This window comes from Mauremys reevesii, linkage group 12 (assembly GCF_016161935.1).
Source record: "Mauremys reevesii isolate NIE-2019 linkage group 12, ASM1616193v1, whole genome shotgun sequence".
Taxonomy (NCBI): domain Eukaryota; kingdom Metazoa; phylum Chordata; order Testudines; family Geoemydidae; genus Mauremys; species Mauremys reevesii.
The window spans coordinates 15,745,571-15,771,502 of NC_052634.1; the positions used below are offsets into that span (position 1 = coordinate 15,745,571).

The 25,932-nt window shown below is 49.4% G+C and overlaps 1 protein-coding gene and 1 pseudogene across 4 annotated transcripts in view; both read right to left on the reverse strand.

The window, feature by feature from the left end:
* The window catches only part of LOC120375488, a 33,769-nt pseudogene extending 25,240 nt beyond the window's left edge, over positions 1–8,529 (reverse strand).
* ST3GAL4 (ST3 beta-galactoside alpha-2,3-sialyltransferase 4) overlaps positions 1–25,625 on the reverse strand; it is a 157,899-nt gene extending 132,274 nt beyond the window's left edge. For 2 of the 4 annotated variants that reach the window (XM_039496148.1, XM_039496147.1), the window contains exon 1: positions 25,497–25,578. Coding sequence is in view for 1 of the 4 variants with exons in the window: in XM_039496146.1 (XP_039352080.1) it covers positions 25,497–25,499 (3 nt within the window). In the remaining 3 variants the exon portion in view is untranslated. Of the gene's footprint in view, positions 1–8,470; positions 8,582–25,496 lie in introns of those variants that run through there. The other 2 variants (XM_039496146.1, XM_039496157.1) reach the window with 2 other exon arrangements.
* Positions 25,626–25,932: the final 307 nt, after the last annotated feature.

The following is a 25,932-nucleotide window of genomic DNA, read 5'->3' on the forward strand; positions in this document are numbered from 1 at the left end:
CACTGAACAGCTGCATGCTGGCCTGTCCGTCAGCCCCTGCACTGCTAGTCTCCCAGATCCTCCCACGAAATGCACAGAGAAGATTCTGGTTGGGCAGAGACTGCAGAAAACCTGATGTCAAGCAATACATACATCATGGACAAGCCACCTGGGTCCCTCTGCCCAACATACACAGCCCCAGCCACTTCCCAGGACCTGGAAGAGGCTCCACAGTTTGGAGGAGAAAGCTTTGGGACCGGAAGGGAGCAATGGATTATTTCAGCAATGTAGAGGCCCAGGGGAAAAGCAAACAGGTGCCGGGAGACACTCACAGCAGTTGGACACAAGACTGTTTGTCTGACAGAGGGGAACAGAAGCAGATTGGAAGAGAACTCACTTGCCCATGTCCCAAAGAGAGTGAAAACCCTGGATCAAAGCCCAGGATATCCTGGCAAATATCTCAAAGAAGAATCAAATGGGGAAGAGCTACACTTATTTTTTGGTGGGGCAGAGAAGATCCCAGGAGCTAGTTGCTTCAACACAAACAATAGTTTTCTCATCAGCAGCCAAGGCTTACACCAACCTCCAGAACAGTATATATTGGCCAAGAGAATGGTCCTGATAACTTGATAGGCAGCAGATGGTACTAAATCCAGAGCATGCCATGTGAACGTCTTATCACTTAGGATCCATTTGTCCATATTTCACAAGCTGTACATTCTCCCTTTTCCCTCTAAAGAGGAGTTGTGGGAGAGAATGAAAAGCATTGCGCTAGATGGCAAGTTATCTAGGAAGCACACACTGCACTGCCAGTTTGTCTAAATGATCCCAGCTCCAAAAGAAGAGCTACAGCCTATTATTACAGCAGCACCATACTTCCAGCCGTGAGGACAGACGCCCGAGGTGGATTCACATACTACCATGATGAATGCCACATTGATGGCTAGAGAGAAGTGAAACATCAGCATTCTAGGATCAGGTGGCTCCACGAAGATAATTCCTTCTGGAAGATGTGATCCAGTTAAGATCTTGTTTCCTGCCAATTATGACGCCGCCAACAAGTGCGACAATTGAACGCACTGGACTAAGAGCCAGAGATTAGCCGACAACATTGTTAAAGCCTGGAATGCTGAGAATCAAGCCAACAGTATTTCAGTAGCTGCATTCAGTCTTGCACCTGTTGCTTCGGTCTCCCAGACTATTATGATATGTTCCAGGGAGGTTCCACAGGAATATGCAGGCATCTCCACATCATCACTCATTTTGAGTCGACTACTATTACTGCAGCCAAAGAATTTGCACCAGTTAAGAGGAAAGCTTGCGTCTTTCACCCATTCAGAAGTGTTGTGGTGTTTAAGGTACCTACACAAGGAGGTAGTGGATAGCTAAGAGGACTGATAATGAGCTAAGTGGCAGTAGTTTATCACTTTAAATCCCATATCAGGACACTAGGGAGTTGAAGGTGTTGCAGGGGCTGGCCTCTGCATGAAATGAATTGGGCAGATAGGTGAATTATGTTATGTGAATACACATTTATTCACGAATTTGAAAGCCAAATCGGATTCATTGTATTTTTGGTTCTGTCCACAAAGACGAGTGTTTCTCCGTTACTGGTGCAAACACTCAGAGCTAATTTTATGCTTGAATATTTGCCAGAAATGAATGTCAAATTGTAAGTGAGACTGTAAAATTCCCAGGCCATGGGACATTGGCTAGTTAAATGGGTCTGTTTCTGTTCCCTTGACCGCATGAGTTATGGGACCACCCAACCCACAACATTTCATCCCAAGAATGTCTGCTGACAAAAATCAGAAGTAATTTTGAATGAGAAATGAAATCAGGAATTTTGCAATCAGTTCACAGACAATTCATGAGCAGGGAAAAAGGCAAAATTTGGTAAGTAAATTATTGATTCTGCACAACTCAGAAGACTCAGTCCACTCGGTACTGGCTAAGCATCCAAGTCAAAAAGTCACCATCACTAATGGACTACCTTCTTTGCCGGCTCAGAGACAACAAGGCTTGAATGGGCCTCGGAGACTGAAGTCCCCTCATTCCTAGAGCAGCACCTCCAAGTCCAGGAGAGGGCATTTCCAGCAGGGAAGGTGAGGGAAGCTTGCAGAGCAGCTGCCTATGAGATCCCTGTTCTGGTCCCAACATAGCAAAGTACTTCAGCATATGTTTAACGTTAAGCATGTGCTTAAGTCCCATTGACTTCAAATGCTTAAAGTTAACACCATGCTCAAGTGCTTTGCTAATCTGTGCCTATGGTTACAGGCCCATCAATCTGGGCCAGACTGACTGCTGCTACCGTTCAGCCTTAAGCTCATCAATGATTTTATTTGTAAAAGGAAATTAAAAATATGCCCCGTTGGCACTTTGGTATGGAAAGGGCCTAGGAATGTCTGAAGTTACACAGGACCTGCCTGCATGAGCTTTTCTGCGCTCTGGGAAGACGCCAAATGGCTTACGTTCACTAGAGGGGGTGTTTGGCTCTGTGTCAGAATTGGGCTTGGTCGAGGGACTGAAGCGGAATCAGACTTAGGGGTAGAATTCAACAGTGCGAAATTCTCACCAAACTTCGGCACGAGACTCGCGAGATCAGCTGTGCTTATAGTTTGGCCACATCCAAACTGAAACTGGGAACAGAAAATTCTCTGGATCAAACCTAAGCAGAGCCAGAGGGGTAGGTTCAGAACCAGGGATGTAAATCAGACCTTCGCTTCTCCGTTTTTAAGATTCAAGGCTCTAGTTTTGACCTCTCTCTAGCAACATAAGGGATCAAATTAATCCCCAATATTACTCCATTGACGTTAGATCAGGGATGAATTGGCTTCATGTGCCATACCCCTGTGGAAAATCAGTATTGTACACAGTTTGGAGGGCCTCAGGGGAGATCACACACAGAGAAATAGAGCCATACAAGTCCACAACCAAAACACATACACTCTCTGCTACAATGGTGGTCAACACATGAGCCACATGGATGATTCTCAACACTCTAATCCCAGCCATAGCCACTGGGTCATTTACAGCTGGAGAGATTAACTGCAAAGGATGGACTTTGCCAGATTTTCAGGGTGGGAGAGGCATTGGAGAAATGTTGCAAGAGGAACAACAGAAGAGAGAGTTACAGATGGAAATAATTGTGGTCAATGAGCCTCACCCATCCACAGAAGTGAATTCCAACATTGTGAGCTCAGGTTAAAGACTCGTTTGGAAGGCAAACAAAAAAATATTTACCTAAAAAAATATTTTTTTTAAACATACAAAACAAAATTTTCCCCATAAGAAAGTAAATGCTCCTCTCATTCCAGACACAAGTTTTCAGTTACAAAGATTTAGTAAGTGACCCTTCTTTACTACCCGTTCTGTATATAAATTTGAGGAGGAGGAAGAGAATACTGTTTTCTTGATTTTGGTGTATTTTCTTTAAAAAAAAATCAGTGCTTTTATTTATAGGTAGAATATATATTTTAATCTCTATAAAACACCATGAAAATTAGAAATCAGTGTTGCAGAGAGTATGGCTTAAAGATTTAACCACGTTTGTGTTGGTACAGCACCTAGAACAGTGGGACTCTGTTTTTTTATTGGAGCCTCTTGGCACTACTGCAATACAAATAATTACCACCACCAACACCACTACTGTCTTCCTAGGACTAAAAGTTCAAAATTCATCAGGGTCAGCTTCAGTGTTTGCAAAGAAAATGGTTAAGGAACTCCCATGGCAGCAGAACATTCTGTGCCCAGGTTAGGTTGCATCTCACTCTGTTTCGGAGACTGCCCGTCATCGGTGCTGTTGTCCACGCAGCAGCTTTGTGGTGCTGATGCCTAAGCAGCAAAGCACCGCGCGAAACTTAGGCCAGCAGGTCTACCTCTGAATCCAGCAAAGACGTAGCAACTTCCAAAAGTGAGTTTCATTTGTGAAGGGCTTGGCCACAGAGATCCCCTTGGGACTGTCACCTGATGTACTGAAATTACCTCTGAGCCCATTTTCCCTGTCAGCTTGGGACTCCAGAACCCTGCCTTGTTGAGCCAGACACACCAGCCTGCTGCAACACAGACCCAGGGTCTGGGCCATGCCCCCAAAGCTGCAGACTTTAACTAAAATAGCTCAGCAGGTTACCTGACTCCAGCACCCAGACACCCAGCACCCAATGGGATCCAACCCCCAAATAAATCTGTTTTACTCTGTATAAAACTTATACAGGGTAAATTCATAAATTGTTCACCCTCTATATCACCGATAGAGAGATATGCACAGCTGTTTGCTCCCCCAGATATTAATCACTCATTCTGGGTTTATTAATAAACAAAAGTGATTTTATTCAGTATAAAAAGTAGGATTTAAGTGGTTTCAAGTAATAACAGCCAGAACAAAGTAAGTCACAGAGCAAAATAAAACAAAAAACATGCAAGTCTAAGCCTAATAGATTAAGAAACTGATTACAGGTAATATCTCAAAGATGTTCCCATAAGCTTCTTTCACAGACTAGATTTCTTCTAACCCTGCATATAAACAACTTCCCCACAGGATAGCCTCTTCATCACAGGATGGGCAGGAAAACAGGCAAGTGGGCCACTCTCACCTTCGCAGGGAGGTCTTCAGCTCCCTGCCACCACGTCCTCCAATACAGCCATCATCAGCCCTTCCTGCTTCTATGTTTGCTGTCCGCCTACACTTGCACCTTCTGATCGGGACATTCTCAGGGCTCAAAACTTCCATGCAAAGGTCAGGATACTTTTCCATATGAACAACAAAATGGAAGGGACCTATCTTGTATGTAGGTGCTAAGGGGACCCTACAGTGCCATCAAGCAGGTGGCATTCCCCTTCTTCCTGCAACGCTGGGGCTGGGAACGGCCCCAGAGCCAGTTACTAAAAGCCAGGTACCTGTAAAAGTTGGCTAGCCAACAGCCCCCTCCAGCAAACTAGTTAGGCTGGATAGGCAAACTGTGAGCAACGCAATGTGACTATCCCTCCACTGTAAAAATCAAAGAGTGTCTACACACATTCCCTGTCTCCAGCCACACACTGCTCAAGACTGTTGCCTTGCTGCTGTGGACAGGATAAGCCATGTTTAACACCTGCTGTGCATGAGATCCCACCTTCTGCCAGGTGTGTAGCATCATCTGCTAGAACAGTGGTTCTCAAACTTTTGTACCGGTGACCCCTTTCACACAGCAAGCCTCTAAGTGCGACCCCCCCGCCCGAATAAATTAAAAACACTTTTTAATATAGTTAACACCATTATAAATGCTGGAGGCAAAGCAGGGTTTGGGGCGGAGGCTGACAGCTCATGAACCCCCAGGTAATAAACTCATGACCCCCTGAGGGGTCCCGACCCCCAGTTTGAGAACCCCTGTGCTAGAACAAGGGTTAAACACACCTTGTTTCTGCAGGGCAGACAGTGCCTCCCCGGCGCGTAGTGAGCACACTGCAAGCAGCTCACCGAGTTTCACTCCCAAGGAGCAGCTGAGCTGGGTAACTCCGCTAATGTGCACTCCTCTCCACCGCCAACAGGACTGAGACCTGCCAAACTCATCTCACAGCTCCAGCAACTGTAGATGGTGATGCCCCCAAGGGTGCCTCAAATGGTTCATGGAGCCACCTGAAAAAATCCTGAGGCAGGAGCCAAATGCTCCTAATTATAGAAAACAAAGACGTTTCCACAACCAGCGGAAGAAGAGATCGCGAATTGTTACCCAACCCTGGGAAGAAAGCCATTCCTGCCCCACCTGGGAGTGCGGACTACAGAAGGCAGATAATTGCTTCTCCATTTCTCTTCACTGGATTGAGTTTAAGGCATGTGACAATTCGCAGCAGAGCAACCCAGTCTGGGATGATCTGTCCGTCAGGCCTTGACCTCTCAGCACCGGCTTTAAGAGGTTACCGATGTGCCAGGAGCCCCCACCTTACCCCTCCAGGGCAGGAACTGAAAGACACTCATGACCACAACAGCTGACGAAATATGCTCTCCCCCAGGGATGCCAATTTTGGTTGGAGGTTTCATCATCTGACATAATCTTTAATTAAAGATTAATCTTTAATTTCTGGAGATTCCAGGACAATCCTCGAGGGCTGGCAACTCCATCTCCCACTCTTACACTGGGGGGCCATGAGGAGGTCTGGTAGATCGGTCGACATAGGGTCTGATGTGGCTCCATCCCCCGCCCCCTCCCCCCCAAAGCAGCCTGCAGGAAGCGCTTCACAACTGGCATGTTCATGTCCTAAACGAAGGCCCTCTCAAAAGATCTCCCCCACCCCCACCATCCCCTAGCAGCCCAACCTCCATCCCCACATGCAGGAACCCACCTCACGCCTCTCAAGCTGCACCCCAACCTCCCCTCCTCTCTCCCTAGCCACAGTTCAGAGCCCCAGGCTGCAATCAATCGATCTTGGACACGTTCTCAGCTCAGCCACGTAAGGATCCACCTTAATGGATGGATTAACCTGACCAGTCTCCCTGCCAGAGCCCACACCCCCCGGTGACGAGAGCAGCAGAACAGACCCAGTCGGGGTGGCATAGGTCAGCCACAGACCCTTCCGCTCCCAGCTTTCCCCGTGCCTGGGGAGCTGCGTTTCACCTAACAAACTAACCTAATTCTTAGTCCTAGAGATGTCAGAACCTGCCTACCCCAAACCAAAGCAGTCTGTTAGGTGGGCACTCTTTGCAGTGTCTGTCTCTTTAAGAGCATGATACACACACCCCAGCTTCGTTCCCAAACAAGGCACATGTCTATTGTTCCCTAATGAAGACATGCCTGCACTATTGGGGGGTGGGAGGGGATAGTCTTCTAGAGCAGTGTTTCTCAACAATCGGTCCACGGGCTGGCGCTGGTCTCCCTGGCAGTTTAGAAAGACAGCAAGCAGGTCTCTGGTATCGAAACGCTGCTCTAGAGGATCAAGAGAATCTAGTCACTCAGGAATCTTAAAGGAGGGGTGGGTTCTTCCCAGCATTTCATTTTTACGATTCTGGCTCTGACCTGGATCCTCGCTGCAATGTGAAAGGATCCGACAGCACCCCTACATAATGCTCCCAGGATCAGGGACAGGGCTATTAGACAGAGGGAGCTCTTGGGTTGACAAAACCCCTCCTAGCGACTAGGCCAATTTGCGGATTCATCACATGTTCCCCTGCCGCTTTATACTGTTTCCCTCACACAACTGCATTGAGACTTGGAAGCAAATAATTCACCACTGGCACTGTCTTGCAGTGAGGTTTGGCTGAGGGGTGCAGAGCATCCCCATAGCCAATGGGCATTAGGAGCAGCCCAGGACATGCTGCAGCTTGCAGGATCCAGCCGAACGGATCGTTTACTGTACACGTCTAGCTCCATAGGTGTAGCTGACATTTCACAACCATGTGGGAAGACAATGTTCCTGGCCCCAGGCATTGACAGTCTAAGTTAGATATTAATTACTGGGGATTATGAGCAGGCTGTAGGCGATAAACAAGGAGAATACTTGTCAGTTGCACTGAGCTTTACAGATATCACCCAATTAATCCTCAAAGCCCTCCGTGACCTAGGTCTAATCCCAAATTTATATGTATTCCTCTCTCCATGGCTTAATGAGCTGCAGAAATACCTCCCCCCACCCCCCGCAGCTGCAGAATGCATTAGGAGACTCATCTCATCCCATCAGTAAGAATTCTCACAGACTCCCTCCAACACAATGTGGTTCTGGCCTCTTGCCTCCAGTACTAGAGGGGACAAGAGCAGAAAGATTCCAGCCCGCAGGAGATGGGTTGCCCATAGAGAGACAGCGTGGGCCAGTGAGCACGCTGTGGTCAGAATGAGGAGACCCAGATTCTATTTCTAGTGTTATCACCCACCTCCTGTGTGACTGAGGCACATCTGCCCACCTGTAAAATGTGGGGAAATGCTCTAAAAAGAATGACTTTTCAAACAGTAAGATGTTTTAACAAAGCACTACCCCCATTTTGCAGATATAGAAGCAGGGGACGGCAGCCTTTGGGAAGTGGTGTGCCAAGTCTTCATTCATTTAAGATTTTGCGTGCCAGTAAAAGGTTGCGTGTGCCAGACCAGCAGCATGGGTGGCAGACGGAACCCCAGACCTGCTGAGCCACTGAGCCTAGCTGTCCTGCTGCAGATCTGTCCGTCCGCCAGCCCCTGCCAGCCAGATCTGCAGCAGAACAGCTAGACTGCTCTGTGGTTGCCTTCAGCACACTGGTGACGGAAATTATTAAGTGGATCCACACAGCAAGAACAATGTAGCAGGCCCTCCTCTCTCTGACCTCTGTGCAGTACAACATCCCCGAGTGCTTTGCCTCTGATGCACGCCCCTCAAGGACTCTACATTCTGCCAAGATGCTATGACACTGCAGCCCAGATTTACCCAGAATACAATCCGTGGTTAGGCAGCATGCTTGAGTCACAGCTGTGATGGCAAAAAAGCTGCTGTGAGTACACAGTCTGAACTACGGTACTTGAATCAAACTGGTTACATCGACCACGTCTCTCACCCGCTAAAATCACTGTTGCAGCTGTAGTGTGGACGGGAATTCTCCCCACCTTCCAATGCCTCAATCAAGAAGCCCCCAAAGAGTTCAGTCCTTGGTCCAGGTGCTTTCAGGCCATGCTCAGTTCATCTAGGAGCCAGAACCAGTCAGCAAAGGGGAGAAAAATTGCAAACATTTTAAAGACGTTATTTATTCTTAGTCAGTCACTATGGCTACACTTACAAATCTGCAGCGCTGGTAGTTGCAGCGCTGGTCGTCCAGCTGTGCAGGGCCAGCGCTGGTGTGTGGCCACACTCACAGCTACCAGCGCTGCAGTGTGGCCACATTTGTAGCATTTGCAGCGCTGTTGGGAGTGATGAATTATGGGCAGCTATCCCAGCATTCAAGTGGCAGCAATGTGCTTTTCAAAAGAGGGGGGTGTGGGGCAGTGTGACAGGGACGGGGGGGGAGAGAGAGAGAGTGGATTTTTGGAACCGACACTGGGCAAAATCAGAAAATTTTCCCACCCCCTTACTGTTAACTGCAAACAACCTGCATCCAACATACTCCCTTTTCCCCCTCTGCCCCTCCCCGTTTCTCTCAAGCAAAGCAAACACTCAACCCCTGCAGGGGTTATCTCATTTCATTGTTGACAGTAGTTACAGATTAATGACAGCAAACAGGAGCTATGTTTGAAGCAGCTCCCGGTGCCGTGCACGGAGCCCGGAGCTCCGAATTGACAACAAAACAAAGAGAGGCTGCATAACAAAACAAAGGGAATAATTTAGTTAAAAGCATTCTGGGATACTCCTTATTCCCTGGAGGCCAACAACAGCGCTGGTGAGTGTCCACACTTGATGACCAGCGCTGCAGAACCAGCGCTGCAACCCTTATACCCCAAGCAGACCTGGGTGTACGGCCAGCGCTGCAGCCAGGGAGTTGCAGCGCTGGTTGTGCCCTGCAAGTGTGGACAGGATGTAATTGCAGCGCTGGAAAGCCTCTACCAGCGCTGCAACTTGCAAGTGTAGCCAAGCCAACTGTACCTTCAAACGCCGCAGCAGGAATGCATTTTACCAGAGGGAAAATACACGAGTTAGCTTTGTAAAGGGAAAACAAAGCCGTTTAACCCTTTGATTGCAGGCATTTTCCAAAACAGCTTAGGAGAACGTGTGATGTTTTTATTGTACAACTGCAACTCAAAAGATAGAAGTGTGATGCACTGTAATTGGGTGATACCGGAACAAAGATATTGCTCAGACTCTAGAAAGAGAGGTCTGGGGGGAGGGAGAGAAGTAAATGGATTTCTTGTTTCAAAACTATCTCCAGGATTGCAACAAGTTAAACAGACAAGCAGCGAAGAAGTGTTCATTAACAGAGAGAGCTCATTTAAAAACAATCTCAGGGAATGCGGTTCTCAGAGAGGAGTACATAGAGGCAGCAAAAGCACATGATAGGACTCCTGGGTTCCATTCCTGGCTCTCCTCCTGAGACTCTGGCCAAGACACTTTTAAAAATAACTTCCCCTTCACTAGCATCTTTCACAGGACGCTCTCAAGGAGAAGTCACAAACACTAATGAATGACACCTCAGCCCCCAGGAGGCAAGTATATCCTGTAGGATAAGAGACTACAGACCAGTCGGACTCCACTGCAGGAAGACAGATAAGAGACTGCAGAGAACTGGCGTACCCAGAGCTTGCCAGGCACTTGCAGAACACAACTCAAAGGCAAGATCACTAGTGTAAAAGCCATACACAAAGAAACAAAAGCAGAGTGAATACCACTCGGCGCTTGGCTTGTTTAGCCTAGCACAATGAAGGCTCGGAGGGGATACGGTGGTTTTGCGGCAATACATCAGAAGAGTCCATTTCAGGGACAGTGAGGAGCTAGTTAAGCTGAAGGATCATGCTGGCTCAAGAACAGATGGGGCAAACTGACCATGTGTAAATTCAGGCTGGAAATTGGAAGCCGGGAGGCAGGCTCTGGAACAGTCTCCCAAGAGGAGCAGTGGGGGCAAAAAACCCTCACTTGTTTTAAGCTGGAGCCGGATATATTTATGAAGGGGATCATACCACGGGGTTGCCTGTGATAGCAGGGGCCTGGACTTGATAACCCAGGGAGTCTCTTCCACTCCTGTGGATAGTCTAGGTTTCCCCACCCTCATCTCCTGTGGGGAAAGTCTGGGCGAAAACAATGCATCCATCACAGCCTTCAGGTGTGCACTCGTATGTAGCCTTTTTTAAAGCTCCCCAAAGCTGTGACGAAGGGCCCGATCCTGTAACCACTACCAGGCATAGTGCTTAGTCCCTGTGGGTGGAACTCCAGAGTAAGTGATACACTCTGTAGCGGAGCGTTCACAGTTCAGGTCCTCAGTAGGTCACAGAACAGGAAAACAAGACTTTCCCCCAAAGGAATCCAGCCTTCAGATACACAGACACGTGACCCGGACAAGTAGGGTGTGCGCACACCTCAGAGGGCAGAATTGGGCCCAAGGGGTGAATGATCACCACACCAAGAGGGACAGAGTTGGAGGAGAACCCAGACGGCTGCAGACATCGTCCCTCCTGGGACACCCTAACCCAGCCAGGCGATGTGAGAGGTCACAGGAGGGAGTCGATCATTTTAAAGAGAAAAAGGCTAATGTGACAACTGGCACCTTTGTCGTGGCTGGGGACTGAACAGAGGACCTCCAGGGCTAACAACATGTTACAGTTTGTGTTGAAGGAGTGAGTTGCCTAATCTAGGAGCTGTAACAGATTGATAGCCTCTATGGATCAGGCTCAAAGAGGGACACACTGAGCGGTGGCACCAGAGATGCTGACGCTGCTCAGAAAATAAAACCCTAGTCATTCCACTAAAAACAGACGTGGGAATCTCTCTGCAAATGAGGCTTTGATGTCAGAACCAGCACCTTCGAGCCACGTGCGGGGGCAGCGAGCTCGCTGCAGTGGGGGAGAGGCAGAGAGAAGAGGAATGAGAAGTGAGCCCAGGTCAGACCAAAACTCAGTTCCCTTTTTTCTGTTGTTGGCAGCTGGAGAGTCCTGCCTACTGTAAATGCTAGGAGAGCTAAAGAACACTCAAGAAACTGACAGCACAGAACCCACCCCCCTAAGAGGAGATGCCAATGCACAGAGTCAGAGCACACTGGCTTTCCGCCCTGGAAACCTTTATCAGCTTTATTTCCTTATAATCTTTAACCAGACTGAAAGTTCAACAGCCTCTCAAGGAGCCACTTAAGCTGCCTCCTTCCATAGAGGCATTTGTTTGGGTGGGAGGAAGGGAGCCATTTCAAGGTGGAGACACAACTTTCCTGGCCTTAGTCCCATGAGCACGGCCATTTTGAAGGCCGTTCTCCACAGTACGAACCCGAGACCCATTTAGTTTTTTCTCCCGTAGAAAGACAAAGCCATGAACACTTGGGAAACACACTCCTATGTTTCAGGGAGTCTGATTCATTCCATCCAGGCAGGTACTTCCCCTGCCTGGTTGGAATGAATCCGACTCCCCAAAACATAGGGGTCTTTCCTTCTGTTGCCTGGAGGTTTGAAGAGAAGTTATTGTATCCCAGCACTACTGATGTTTAAGGGAAATTCCCAGCCCCATGATCATAGAACCATAGGACTGGAAGGGACCCCAAGAGGTCATCTAGTCCAGTCCCCTGCACTCGTGGCAGGACTATGTAATAACTAGACCATTCCTGGCAGGTGTTTGTCCAACCTGCTCCAATGATGGAGATTCCACAACCTCCCTGGGCAATTTATTCCAGTGCTTAACCACCCTGACAGTTAGGAAGTTTTTCCTAATGTCCAACCTAAACCTCCCTTGCTGCAATTGAAGCCCATTGCTGCTTGTCCTATCCTCAGAGGTTAAGGAGAACAATTTTTCTCCCTCCTCCTTGTAACAACCTTTGGATTGGAAACATTCAGTTATATCACAACAGCAGCCGCAATCGGCACAGCACCTTCCACGTGAGCAGGTGCCAGGGCTCTTTCACAGCAGTGCAGCGTGAAAAGAGAGACGAGCTCATCTCGCACGGCTTCAGAGAACGTGGCTGCACACCTCCAGCGGGTGAGACGGGTGGAAAGTGCCTGCTGAAGGCTTAGTCTTTTGCTGTCTTTCTCCAATACCTTGGCAACCGGACTGGAGACAGACTGAATGGCTCCGACTCCTCCCGCGCTGTCGCCGTAAAGTGGCCTCTCACTCTCTGGCTGTTTGAAGGGCTGAAGTACCTTTGTCATTTCTCACTTCCTTGCTCCAAGAGGAGGACTGCGAGTGGTAATTGTCTGTATGGTCCAGAATTTAGGTTAATGCATGTCAGGCACTTCTGATACCCCCAACCTTTACACTGACATTTCTACTACTCTTCAGTGGTTCACGTACCGGGTCTTGGGTAGTAACCTGAGAGGACCCCACATTTCTAGAATTCACCTGGCTCTTTATTAAGAAAACTAGTTACAGAGATTATGCAACTGCAGCTAGCACTGTAGCCATGTGCACAGAGACTGACTTCTCGGTGCCTCTTCCAACCTCTTCCCTTCGGCACCTGTGCACCTCCTTCCACGTTCCACGCAGGCTGCTACGCTTAGTAGCACTGCTCCTTTGGCCTGAGAGCTTAGCCAATATTCAGAGCCTTGCAAGATTGGCAGGGGGAGGAGAAATGGATGATGTGAGTCAGGTACGTTATTTAACTCCACCCTGTTTATTTACAACAAGGAATGTCCACAAACTCCTGTTTCCAGTGAAACCAAACAGCAGGAAGTTCCCTTGCTCAGAAATCCCCATGCCTCCCTTTGCACCGAGCTCTGTGCCCAAGGAGCTCTGCCACTCTGCACAGTTTCAGACCATGCTCACAATTGCTTCTCTGTCTGTCTGCTGGCTTTCTGCCTCACCCACATACCTTGCCAAACGATCTCCTAACCCCTTCATTTGCAATCAGCCCACACAGCTATAGCTTCTGATCAGGCCTTGTCATGAGGCCATGCGAGTTGCATCTCATTTCCAACTATCACCACCTAACAGATTTAATTGCTCCTGTTGTTTAGCCTGAAAGCAAGATTCTTAGCATAGCCATGGGCACTAACCAGGTCTGCAATTGTCTATAGATAAAAGACCATCTTGATGGCGGACATTTCCGGGGGGGGGTAGGGTAGCTCAGTGGTTTGAGCATTGGCGTGCTAAACCCAGGGTTGTGAGTTCAATCCTTGAGGAGGCCGCTTAGGGATCTGGGGCAAAAATTGGTCCTGCTAGTGAAGGCAGGGGGCTGGACTCAATGACCTTTCAAGGTCCCTTCCAGTTCTAGGAGATTGGTATATCTCCAATTATTACCCATTACCTTTATTACCTGACAGCAAAACAGTAGTTCCCTTCACACCTGCCCTCTGCTTCACCCACTCTAGATACCTGCCTCTTCTCTGTGCCATCCGGGTGGAACTTTTTGGCAGGGGAGAAGATCAGACATCACTGTATTGCCCTCCATACCAACATGTATATTTTGTAGCTGCCTCACTAGATGCCACTTTTCAGCACCCAGTCATGAATGCAATTCTTTCATTCACCAAAATGGAAAAAATTCAGTGGTCAGGGAGCAATCTTAGCCACACACAGCATAACCCTATTTTGCTAAGGCGTTTACAGGGAAAAGATCCAGGAACCGGGATGAATTCACAGGACTCCTGGGAAATAAGACCAACCTTCAGCGACGCAGAGGTCAGATACGTGGGATTACATCACAATTTTGTTTTCACAACAAAACCCATTGCACAGCATCACTTTAGGAAATAAGAGATTGCAAAACAATGCCGGTACAATAAGATTGCTCAGGGAGTTCCCAGTGAGAGGTAGAGCTCTGCCAGTCTAAAGAAACCCAAATCGCTGCACTTGGAGCAAAGTCTTATCAGGGACACGTACCAAGCTTTCAAGTATCAGAGGGGTAGCCGTGTTAGTCTGGATCTGTAAAAGCAGCTAAGAGTCCTGTGGCACCTATAGACTAACAGAAGTTTTGGAGCATGAGCTTTCGTGGGTGAATATCCACTTCGTCGGATGCATGTAGTGGAAATTTCCAGGGGCAGGTATATATATGCAAGCAAGAAGCAGGCTGGAGATAACGAGGTTAGTTCAATCAGGGAGGATGAGGCCCTCTTCTAGCAGTTGAGGTGTGAAAACCAAGGGAGGAGAAACTGCTTTTGTAGTTGGCAAGCCAAGCTTTGTCTTTCAGTGATGGAAATGAGACCAGAGCGACAGGGAGGCATCTGAATTCCGGAGGCACACGGTAATCAACACACACAGTAAGCACCCCGGAGCCGCCAGCAGGGAGAGCACCAAGGCTGGGCTGGAGGCCAAAGGGAGGAGGACCGTTTAGTGCAATCAAAGCAGAAAGTAGCAGCGAGGTATGTGAGCAATCCACCGCCGGTAGAAGAGCAGCACACAAGGACAGGCTAGACACGGAAGTGAATAGTATTCTCCAGAAAAAGGGCTACCACTGAATCAGAGGGGCAAGTTTGCTCACCTGCGCTTCACAGGCACAAAGCCAGTCCAGGCTGGCAGTGTCTCCAGCTAAGGGCTGACCGGCAGCCTACCTGAAATGAGTCGGGCAGCTCTCAGTCAGGTCCCTGGCAGACAGGCATCTACCGTGGGCGGCGGGAATAATAAGACAGGGGAGGCTAAGCCACTGACTCCACCCATGCAGCGTCCTCTCCCCCAAGCTGAGTTGGCGAGCGACCCTGAGCTGGGGCCGGCAAGCAGACCAGGGCTGTTGGGCTGGGGCTACTCCAGCTGCAGGGTGGCTCGGGGATCCAGCGAGCATTGGGGGGGCTTTGCTGAGAAGGGCTTCGGCAGAAGGGGTGCGGCTGTGTGGCCAGCCTCCCTGAAGTGGGGGGCTCATGTACTGCCCATGGCCATCTACCCTATATCGCTCAAGCCACCAATCACAAGTGACATCCCCTGCAGGCAGGCTAAGCAGAGGCAGAGGATTGAACGGGCCGTAGACACTGCATTATGCCCCTGCTCCTCAGGGTGACAGGACTGAGGCCTACGGAGGTTTGTCTACACTGCTGCTGGGAATGACAGCAGCCCGGGAAGACACACTCACGCTGGCGCACTAAAAATAGCGGTGTGGACACTGGCGGAGACTCAGGATAGCCACCCAAGCTCAGACCCAGGGAGTCGGGTGAGCCTGAGCCGCAGCGTCTACATTGCTGTTTTTAGTGCACTCGCTCGAGTGCATCTGCCCAGGCCGGGAGACTCGTTCCCAGCTGTAGTGCAGACGTACACGACTGCCTGGAGGACGCCGAGGTGGCACTTCCAAGAAAGTCAGTGGCAGGGCTAGAGATGGAACCCAGCAGCTCCTAGCTCCCGGTCTCCTGCTCAGACCCCTCCCGCTCTGATCACAGTTCAAACACCTAGCGCGTGCCAGCAACACCGCACCAAGCAGAAACTGACTCCCGCAGAACACAGGGAAAAAGGAAAAAACAAAAAACCATGCAAGAGGAGTTAAAACCAGCGCGAGATCGAGATCGAGACATAGCAACACGTCACTACTGCCAGGACTAAGAGGAACATGAAAGACAAGCACACGCCTCTGATCAACCCCTATTAAGAAATTAAACAAGAAACTGAACCAAAAGAGACCCTTTCCCCCCAACATATCAAAGGGCAGTTTTACTCGAACACTACTGCTAAGGTCTGTCTGGAATACATCCTGAGCCAGGGTCTAGATTCATTTTAACTGTCAGTTTCAGTGTGTTACTCCCAATTTATACTGGCATCCCAAGAGGAGAATCAGTGCCCCGGTTTCTAAAAGTTCAGCAATCAGTGATTTCGCCAAAAATGGTAGCTCTGGGAGACAGCTTTTAAGTTTCTGATCAGTTACCTACCTGTTCCTTAAACAAATGTAGAAAGAGAAAGTTGCTTCGATGCGATTACATAATCCGCTCCACTGTGTATGCAGAAAAATTTAGTCACCGTCCAGTAACTGGAGCTCAAAGCCTTTGACCCTCATGCACAATGAACCATGGAGACGGGACACTAGATGGGGAGGGCTCCAAGTTATTATAGAGAATACTTTCCTAGGTGTCTGGCTGGTGGGTCTTGCCCACATGCTCAGGGTCTAACTGATCACCATATTTGGGGTCAGGAAGGAATTTTCCCCCAGGTCAGACTGTCAGAGATCTTGGAGGTTCCTCTGTAGCGTGTGGCTCAGGTCACTTACAGGTTTAAACTCGTGTAAACGGTGAATTCTCTATAGCTTGAAGTCTTTAAACCATGACATAAGGACATCAGTAACTCTGCAAAGAGGTGAGGGGGCTATTTCAGGAGTGGGTGGGTGAGGTTCTGTGGCCTGCAAGGTGCAGGAGGTCAGACTAGATGACAAACCTGCCGCACCCCCAGGTTTGAAGTGATTTCCATCATATCCAAGGTTTACAGTTTAGGTTTACAGCACCCCTCACTATACAAATTGTTCCAGCACCCTTACTAGTTTGCAGTGTGAATGGCAGAGCAGTTGACAACGTTTGTGATTTGCCTTCTTTTGAAAAGCCACTCGATTTTTAAAAAAAGAGTTGTAGCATTACAGAGATCCTACCACCATTGCCCGTTAGAGAAGAAACTAATTTCTAGAAATTAATCATCTCATCTTCATTATTAGAGCTAGCTAGGAAATGATTTCCCCATCCCAGGAGAGTTTGAGATTTCAAAACATTTTCTCTGTCCCAAATCAGGATAATCTCAAAAATATTCATGAACCAATAACAACAAACGTGTTAGGTCAGGTCAGGCAGAACATTTTATTTTAATAACTGCACAATGTTTTGTTTTGACGTTGACCTTTTTATATTGAACCTTTTTTTTTTAGTAAGAGGTAACTAAAATATAAAAATAAAAAAATATCAGTTGAAACCAAAACACAAAACACTTTTCAGGTTGATAATGTGGAAACAGGATGTGCCACTAATTTCAAAAGTTTCAGCAAGACCAACCCTTTCCTGCAAACAGCTTCAAGAATCCCCAGCAGCTCTGTTAATGCTTGGCTGAGATTCAGAAGAAGTGGCAAATGCTAGTCACTGTATTCTCAAGAACGTTAGCACCTCAACACTACAGCTGTATCTATGGGCAACGCAGGAGCCACTTACCCTGCCTAGGGAGAGGAAGCCTGGCCCAGGCACCCGCTGGCTACTGGGCGCTATTTCTGGAACCATCACTATCACAGGCAGCTGGCTGGGTTCGAACCCAGGGCTTTCCACACAGAGTTCTCCCCACTGAGCTCAAGGACAAGTCCATTTTAGCGGTGGGCAGAAGCAGGTGGGCAGACCAACCACAGAAGGGGCCCATGCAAAGACACTGAACAGAGGTTTGCATACAAACTAGCAACCGGTGCTGCTCCACCAGCGTGGGCACAAGTGAAGACAAGGCGCTGATCTTTTTTAATCGCCGCGTCGTCTCACCCTGCTCACGGGCAGCCAGGCAAATTGTGCAGATTTTGCACAGTTCCAAGACAGAGCCAGGTGCGGCCCCCCCAGCTTAGGCTGAGTTTTCTTTGACATTTTGGGTTAATTCCAGCCCAAAACGTGGAGGAAAAGTTTCAGGGAGGTGCAAAAATGGCATGCATTGAAAGCCAAGGAACATTAGCCCATCTCCGTCCCAGACCACATGCTGCAGCTACAGTAGTCACCACCAGGAAACCTCCTCCTGGTGGCAGCAACAACGGGAATGCTACAGCAGGTGGGACAAGGGCATTTTTACCGCTGTACTGGCTAACCAGATGAGGAAACTGAGGCACACAGGGATTTAAGGCCAGGGTTTTCCAAAATTAGCCACTTGAACCTAGTCTCCTAAATCTGTATTTAGCCCTAAATAAGTGACCTGATTTTCCAAGACGCTGAACACCCAGCAGCTCCCATTAAACACTAATAATTAGAATTACGTTATTCGTCCCGAAGAAACCCGATCAGAGACCAAGACCCCACTGTGCTAGACATTCTACCTCCCATTCCAGATACTTTTCATCGGCGCGAACTGGCTGCACAGCAAGTCCACGGCAGAGCTCAGAAGAGACCCCAGCACTGAAGACTTCATCATGCATTACTCTAACCCAGTGGTTCTTAATGTATTTACCACTGGAGGCTACATATGCGGCCCACAATGTGTTCTGTAGGCTGCATCCAATACTACCTGTACGGCCCTGAGGATGTCACATGGGCTGCAGGTCTGTGCTGATTAGGCCGCAAGCAACCCGCTGGTTGAGAACCACTGGCATATGCGGCAAATCGATTGAATCTGCATCCGCGTACCTCAGGACAGAATTGTAAGATCTGTAGGTAAAAGTCACGGCACTTACTCAGTTCTCTATTGACTTAGAAGCAAATGGCAAATGTCTCTTGGCGGGGAGCAGCTCCCATCTAGCAGTGGAAGATCGTGTCAGGGGGACCACAGCACTAGTCCATATCTATCCTGGGAGCGAGTGATCCGCTTGGGGTGGAGTGTAACTGCACACTGCCTGTGCTAAGAGGCTGGTTACTTGGGTTAGTTAGTGGGAGGGAGGGAGGGGTGTTGGTTGGTTCTGTGAAGCATGATGCTGTCAGTGACAACAATCAGGAAAATACTTGGCGGAAGCTGCAAAGCCACAAATGGAAAGAGGCTGAGCCCAGGGCTCACTGCACCAGAAACGGTAGTTCTGTTCTGCGTGAGAACACACCGCCGCAGTTCTTGCTGCTGAATCAAGACCAGCTTAAATGACAACCAGGGACTCTGGCCCAGCCCCACAAAGAATCAGCAGCAAAGTTAGCAGGGATGCTGCTAATGGTTTTGCAGCCAACCCAGAAGCTCCGGCTGGTGCAGAAGGTGGCCACCTACTTGCTCAGTGGTGGAGGGCGGGAGAAAGGGAGGGGGGGTGCATTAGGCCACTGCTGAGTACTACAGGGGGGCATTCCACCACCCCAACCCAGCCTGCTCCTAGACCTGATTGCCTGGGGGCAGGGCTCTCAGCTCTGGAACTCACGCCCCTCAGCCAGCCCCACTGGTCCAGCACAGCCAGAGTTGCGGCCCTCCACAAGGCCTGTTTGCTCCGGCTCTCGCAGAGGGCCTTGAGAGTTTGGGGAAGGTCCTGGTCACCTGGAGGGGAGGGCATCTGGAGGCTGTGCTCTTTCCAGCCACCGCTGTCAGTTTGGGGGTCTCCTTTAACGCAGCTAAATGCCCCGATGGGGTTCTGAACGTAGGGAGAGTTTAAGCGTACCTGCACTGCAAGGTGTAGGCAGACACTTCAGATCCAGTGACCCTACCGGCCCAAACCACCACATGCACAGCTGGGCTTTCTGGGACACGCCTGCCATCCCGAGTGTAACGTTCCCCTGGTGTTATCTGGACCGGTCACGCCAATCCTTGACTCTGGGAGGCAGCCTTACCCTGCTCTGCTGTGAGAACCCCACTCCCGGACTGTGCAACCGAATGACACTAGCCAATATTTCCGGTCCCAGACACAACCCTAGGAACCTCCGTCTTGCAGTGCCCAGTTATGCCCGCTGGACTCTGCAAGCTTATATGAGTTTGTCAATTTAACAAAGAAATTGATAGGTACCAGGCTTGTTATCCCAAGGGGAGTCTCTGACACGCTTCAAACCAAACGCGCTGCTTCAAGTAGAATAAACAAACAAATTTACTAACTATGAAAGGCAGATTTTAAGTGATTATAAGTCAAAGCACAATAAGTTGGATTTGGTCAAATAAAATAAAACCAAACGCATTCTAAGCTGATCTTAACACTTCCGGTGCCCTTACAAATTTAGATGTTTCTCGCCACAGGCTGGCTGGTTGCCCTTCAACCAGGCTCTCCCCTTTGATCAGCGCTTCAGACGCTGGGTGGGGGTGTCTGTAGATGTAGGTGGAAGAGAGAGGAAGAGCACGGCAAACGTCTCTCCCTTTTATCATGTTCTTTCTTCCCTCTTGGCTTTGCTCCCCCCTTCAGGATCAGGTGAGCATTACCTCATCGCAGTCCCAAACTCATCCAGGGAATGGGGATGACTCACTCAAATCCAACAGATCCTTTGTTGCTGCCTAGGCCAGTGTCCTTTATTCCTGTGAGGCTGAGCTGGGTTTGTTTCATACATGTCCTGATGAGGTGTGAACTGCCCCTCTGTCCCTGGAGAGTTTTGATGGGCTTATTTTAAGCCATAAGGACACACTTTCAGTCTCATAACTATAGACGTGAAATTACAACTTATAACATTACTATAACAACAATGCTCAGTGCATCATGAGCCTTCCGAAGACACCCGACATGACATGCGCACTGAATACCACAGAATCATATTATAAGGATGAACATGGGGGGTGCAGGGTGTTCCCCCAAGATACAGAGTGTTACACCAAGCCCTTAGAAGCCCCCTGCCTCCATTTAGCTAGACAGTCACCCAATCTGTCTGCTCCATTTTCTTTTGGCTCCCTCCCCGTCTCCTTCCAACACCCTCGCCAGGTCTCCCATTGTGCACGCCCCCTGCAGATCTCATTAGAGCACCCAGGAAAGGGCTCCAAGACCCAGCTGACCAGCTTGGCCCCACGGAGCGTTCCACCATCCAGGCATGCCCAGCTCAAAGCAGCAGGATCGTCCCCTACACCAGTGGTTCTCAACCAGGAGTACATGTATCCCTGGGGGCATGCAGAGGCCTTCCAGGGGGTAGGTCAACCCATCTAGATATTTGCCTAGTTTTACGACAGGCTGCATAAAAAGCACTAGCAAAGTCAGTAGAAACTAAAATTTCATACCGGCAATGCCTTGTTTGTACTGCTCTATATACTCTACACTGATGCAAGTACAATATTTATATTAAATTGATTTATTTTATAGTTATATGGTAAAAATGAGAAAGTCAGTATTTTTTCAGTACTAGTGCGCTGGGACACTCTTGTATTTTGATGTCTGATTTTGTAAGCAAGTAAATTTTTAAATGAGGTGAAACTTGGGGGTACGCAAGAGAAATCAACCTCCTGGAAGGAGCACTGTAGCCTGGAAAAGTTGAGAGCCACTGATCTACACATCGCAAACTAAATAAAGCCCTGGGCAGTGAATGACTAACGTCTAGCAACCCGGATTCTACGTCTTACCCCTGGGACACCAATTCCACAGTGCGACTGACCTCGGCATGAGGAAATGGTTCCTCTCCTCCACCCCAGCCAGAGGTTTCCTTCGTTCAGTCTCATCCCATTCCCCTAAGCTCTTCCTTTCCAAAGTGCAATCCCTGTGCAATCCGTCTCTTTAACCAGCATGCATGGCACTTGCTAACATGCTACGGGCACAGCGGAGACAGGCCAGGGCCCTGAATACCTGCATTGTTGAGATTTGGCACGGAGCTTGCGGTTTGTTTTCTTGTAAGGAAGAGAGAACAAAAGGCGGATGGCTTGGAGGAGGGAGACGCTGGTAGGCTGGTCCAGACAGAAAGCAGCAAGCAAAGAGAAGTGGGGGCATGAAGAGGTGGATAATGGAGGCATAAGGGGTTCGAGTCTACCCATGAGTTGGGTCAGAGTTGGACATCAGGACTGTTATAGGAAAGGACAGCAGCAGCATGCAAGGCATGAAGGCAACGGCAGCCTGTCACATGGGGCAGCATGAGCTAGTGGTTAGAGCACAGGGTCAGGAGACCTGGGCTCCAGACCCAGTTCTATTGCTGGGTGACCTTCGGAAGCCACTTTGCTCTCTGCATGCCCAAGATCACAGCCCCCTGCGTGAGGTGCTTTGGGAAGATCAGACTAGAGGCACTAGATGTGGCCTGTATTCTGAGCATGCAGACGCTGCTCCCCATCCACCACCGAGGCTCTCTCCTTTGTCAGGAGCCCCTCTCCCCTGGCAGGACTATCCTGGCGCGCGAGTTACCCAGATCTTTACGCATTGTTCCCAACGCAACGCTGTCGGGGGCAGCCCTTCCTGCCACACGGCAAGTTCCCGTCTCGTCTGCACTCCACAACCACCCCAAGATCGCTTCTCCACCTCACCGCCTCCAAAGCATCTTCCTCCCTGCACATCCCGTTACTCCTCACACCCACCCCACCCCACCACCATCCCACATACTAGCTTGGAGTTCTCACTGTTTGCATCCCTAACCAATTCCCCCAGCATCTCTATCCCGCAGCACCTATCAGCGAGCTTTGCCCCGCTGCTTTGTCCAAACTATTAGCCCTACATCAGTCAGACTCCTCAGGCAAGTCATTTCCTCTGGAGTTTGTACCACACTGTGCACCACTCAGCAAAGCAATAATAATGCCAAGGGAGACATCTAACAAAACAAAACCCAACAGTGACCCCTGCAAGTCCCCGATGGGCACTTCGCATGTCACTACCTGGGTATTCTTTGCTTCCAGCCCATCAGCTGGCGTTGGAGCCATTTAACAGGGCGCTTGCTGGTAATGCAGTCAGCAGGTCCATGACTATATAATTCAGGCCAGGACTTTGGGAGAGCCTATTGGGATCACCACTCAGGCGCTCCCGAAGTCCTGATGGTAGGTGGTACAGCCAGCCTGGGAGCTAGAGAGGATGACAAGATCTGTCTGCATCCAGCAGCCTCCATAAAACACGCCCTTTATATTCATTACAGCCAGAGCCTATCGCCAGGGACCACTCCATTGCCCAAACCAATTTTAAGTGTGTTTGTTGAGAGGAAAATGCCACACTGGACATAGCAGGTGACAGCTCATTGCCTGGGTCCCAACAGGCCATGTGTTTTTTCAATTGCCCATTAGAGGAAAAACCTGTAGAGCAGCGGAAAGATACTCCCCCATCAGCAATAACAGCGGGTCAAGCCTTTCTCAGCAAGGCTGCACCGGCTCCTGAGGAGCAGCAAGCTGGAGTGTGCAGCCTGAATGAGGAAGCCTTCCCTGGCTGCCACGGGGAGGATGCACATGCCTTTGGTGGGAGGTCGGGACTGCCCGATTGATCAGTCCAATGTGGGGGCTGCCTACATCACAGGGCAGAGCCACCAGTTGAAATTAAAAACAAACACAAACCGTTGCCCCTGACGGCAACCTCACAAGGAGGTGACCTACTTCCCTTTCCTTCTCGGTTCTCTTCACCTCCAGGCTCCACCCACAAACCATTTCCCTCATCAGTTCAGTCCCAGGAGCCGCACACATGACTGAGCAGGCTCAGCAGGAGAGTGGGACTCAGGACACCTGGGTTCCATTCCCAGCTGGTACTGGTTTGCTGCTTGGCCTTGAGCACGTCACTGATCACTGCCCCAGATGCCCCACAGGGGAAGGGACCATTATGAACTTGTGCCAAGCAAAAAGGCGCTATAGAAGCACAGGCAAGGAAACCTCTCAGGAACTGCAGTCAGAGGCAGTTCTGAGAAGGGTTGGGGCCTTGTAAAGGAAGCTGGTTTGATTTACAAATCAATCACGCTTAGTGTTTGCTACTATGTTATCGGTACATTCCAAACACACATGTATCCGTGCTCCCAAAATAGGAAGCCACGGAGGGAGGCAAGACAGATTAGCTCATGTCGCCAACAAGTCAGCAGGTTGCTGTGCTGGACTGTTATTGGTGGTGTGGGAGGATTCTAATGCACATACACCGGGTTGAATCCTCGCACGGTTATACGCACAGCTGTGTGCCTGCATTGAATCGAGTCCATTCAAACCTCCTCCCAGATGGTCTGAACCCTAAATTCGCCATGCCCTCTTCCTGACAGACCCAGCCCACGCAAGACCCCAAGGGACAACTTTGGATACTTTCTTCTTCCCCACCCACGTCCCAAGATTTCGGAATGTCCAATGGCTCTTAAGCGTTTCTTCTGCAGTGGAGCATTTAGAGCTCATTTATGCGTGTGCATTACAGTGTTCTGAACCCTCGGTAGAGACACCCCTTTGCAACGCAACAAGTAAACAGGAAGAAACTAAAACGCAAAAGCCAAATTGTATTTGCATCAGCGCCTACACCACAGAGCTGAGGGGCTATTTGCTGACATACAGATCTGCAATGCCCAAGTGCGACTATTAGCCATACACTTAAAGATGTGACACATTTAGAAAGACAAGGTGGGGGAGGTGACATCTTTTACTGGACCAACTTCTGTTGGTGAGAGCGACAAGCTTTCAAGCTACACAGAGCTCTTCTTCAGGTCACGTTTAGAGGCACCCAAATTAATCTCTGTCCTGGTTTTAGGGTTCCTTTTCCCTGATAAGCACTGACCTACAAAATCAATGCAAGACCTGCTTAAATAATAACATTGATCTATTGCCAATATTCTAATCCAGCAAGATCCGGGTTTTTTGAGTGCCAGAACCTAATGCAAACCAAACTCGTGTGTCCGTCCGTCCCCGTCCATCCGTCCCATTCCTGTGATTTTCTTTTGGCAGTAAGTTCCACTAACTCAGCATTCATTTAGTTGTTGTCACAGGCCTTCTACTAGCTCTCCCATGATACCTTAACGTCAGATTCAGAACCACTGGGAGCTCTTTCGCTCGCCAAGCAGCCAGCGATGCGGTGCGCAGATTAAACACATGCCAATACATCACCCTTTCTGAGTCTCATCTTTTCCAAGTCTGAAGTTTGGTGGTGGCTGTTTGTTTATTCACCACCACCACCCTTAAGAAGTCTAGATAACCAGATACCCCAAACGAGCCGATCAAAAAGACCTGCGGTATTCCTCACCAGATCCTTCTGGTCTTAAAATCAGAAAAGCAGAGAGAGAGAGAGAGGCTGGAGTCCAAGTTCAAACACGTCCAGAACATCTCAGGCACAAGAGGCTTGTTCCCTGCAGTGCTTTAAAGGTGGATTCTGGATCGGCGGTGGACAAGAGCCCAGTTTATGGGCGTCTTTTGTTGCAGCCTTTAAATCGGCTTTAATTTTATTTTTAGCTCAGGAGCAAACCAAAACAAAGGCAAAACAAAAGCCCCTCCTGGGTTTGCCCCAGGCAGCATGTCAATTACACACACACACACAACGCAAGGCTGCAGCCGGAGGAATGCAATTGACCAACGCCCCCCTTTAAAACCACTAGAGCTTGGGGTGGGTTCGGGTACAGGGACATATACGCATCCCCCCCACCCCAGGTCTGCTCAGCTGCTAAACTCACCATCAAGCAGCCATCCGGGTGCCGAGGGGGAGGGGGGTTTCCGATCCGCTATTTGCTGGCCAAAGCCGTCTGCAAAGGGAAGGAAGGATTGTAATCCGAATGGTGCGCGGGCTGCCGATCGGAGCCGCTTTGCAAGGAAGGGAAGGATGCGAATTAAGGGCACGGTGTAAAGTTAGCATGAGCTGGGAAGAGAGGAGTGTGCGTTGGGGCAAACAGAGGAGGGCGGTCCGCCCCTGCTGACCACGCTTGCGCACAGAGCAGCTGGCAGCCCAGGCCAGCTGTGTGTGTGAAGGGGTGGGGGGAGCAGGAGGGAGATGCCAGGAGGAGGTGGGGGAAGGGGATTGATCCCGGGGAGGTTGGAGCACAGAAGGGTTCCTTCCCCCAGCATCTCCTGCTGCTGTGCTGGGTGCATGAATGAACAGTAGGCGCCCAGGGA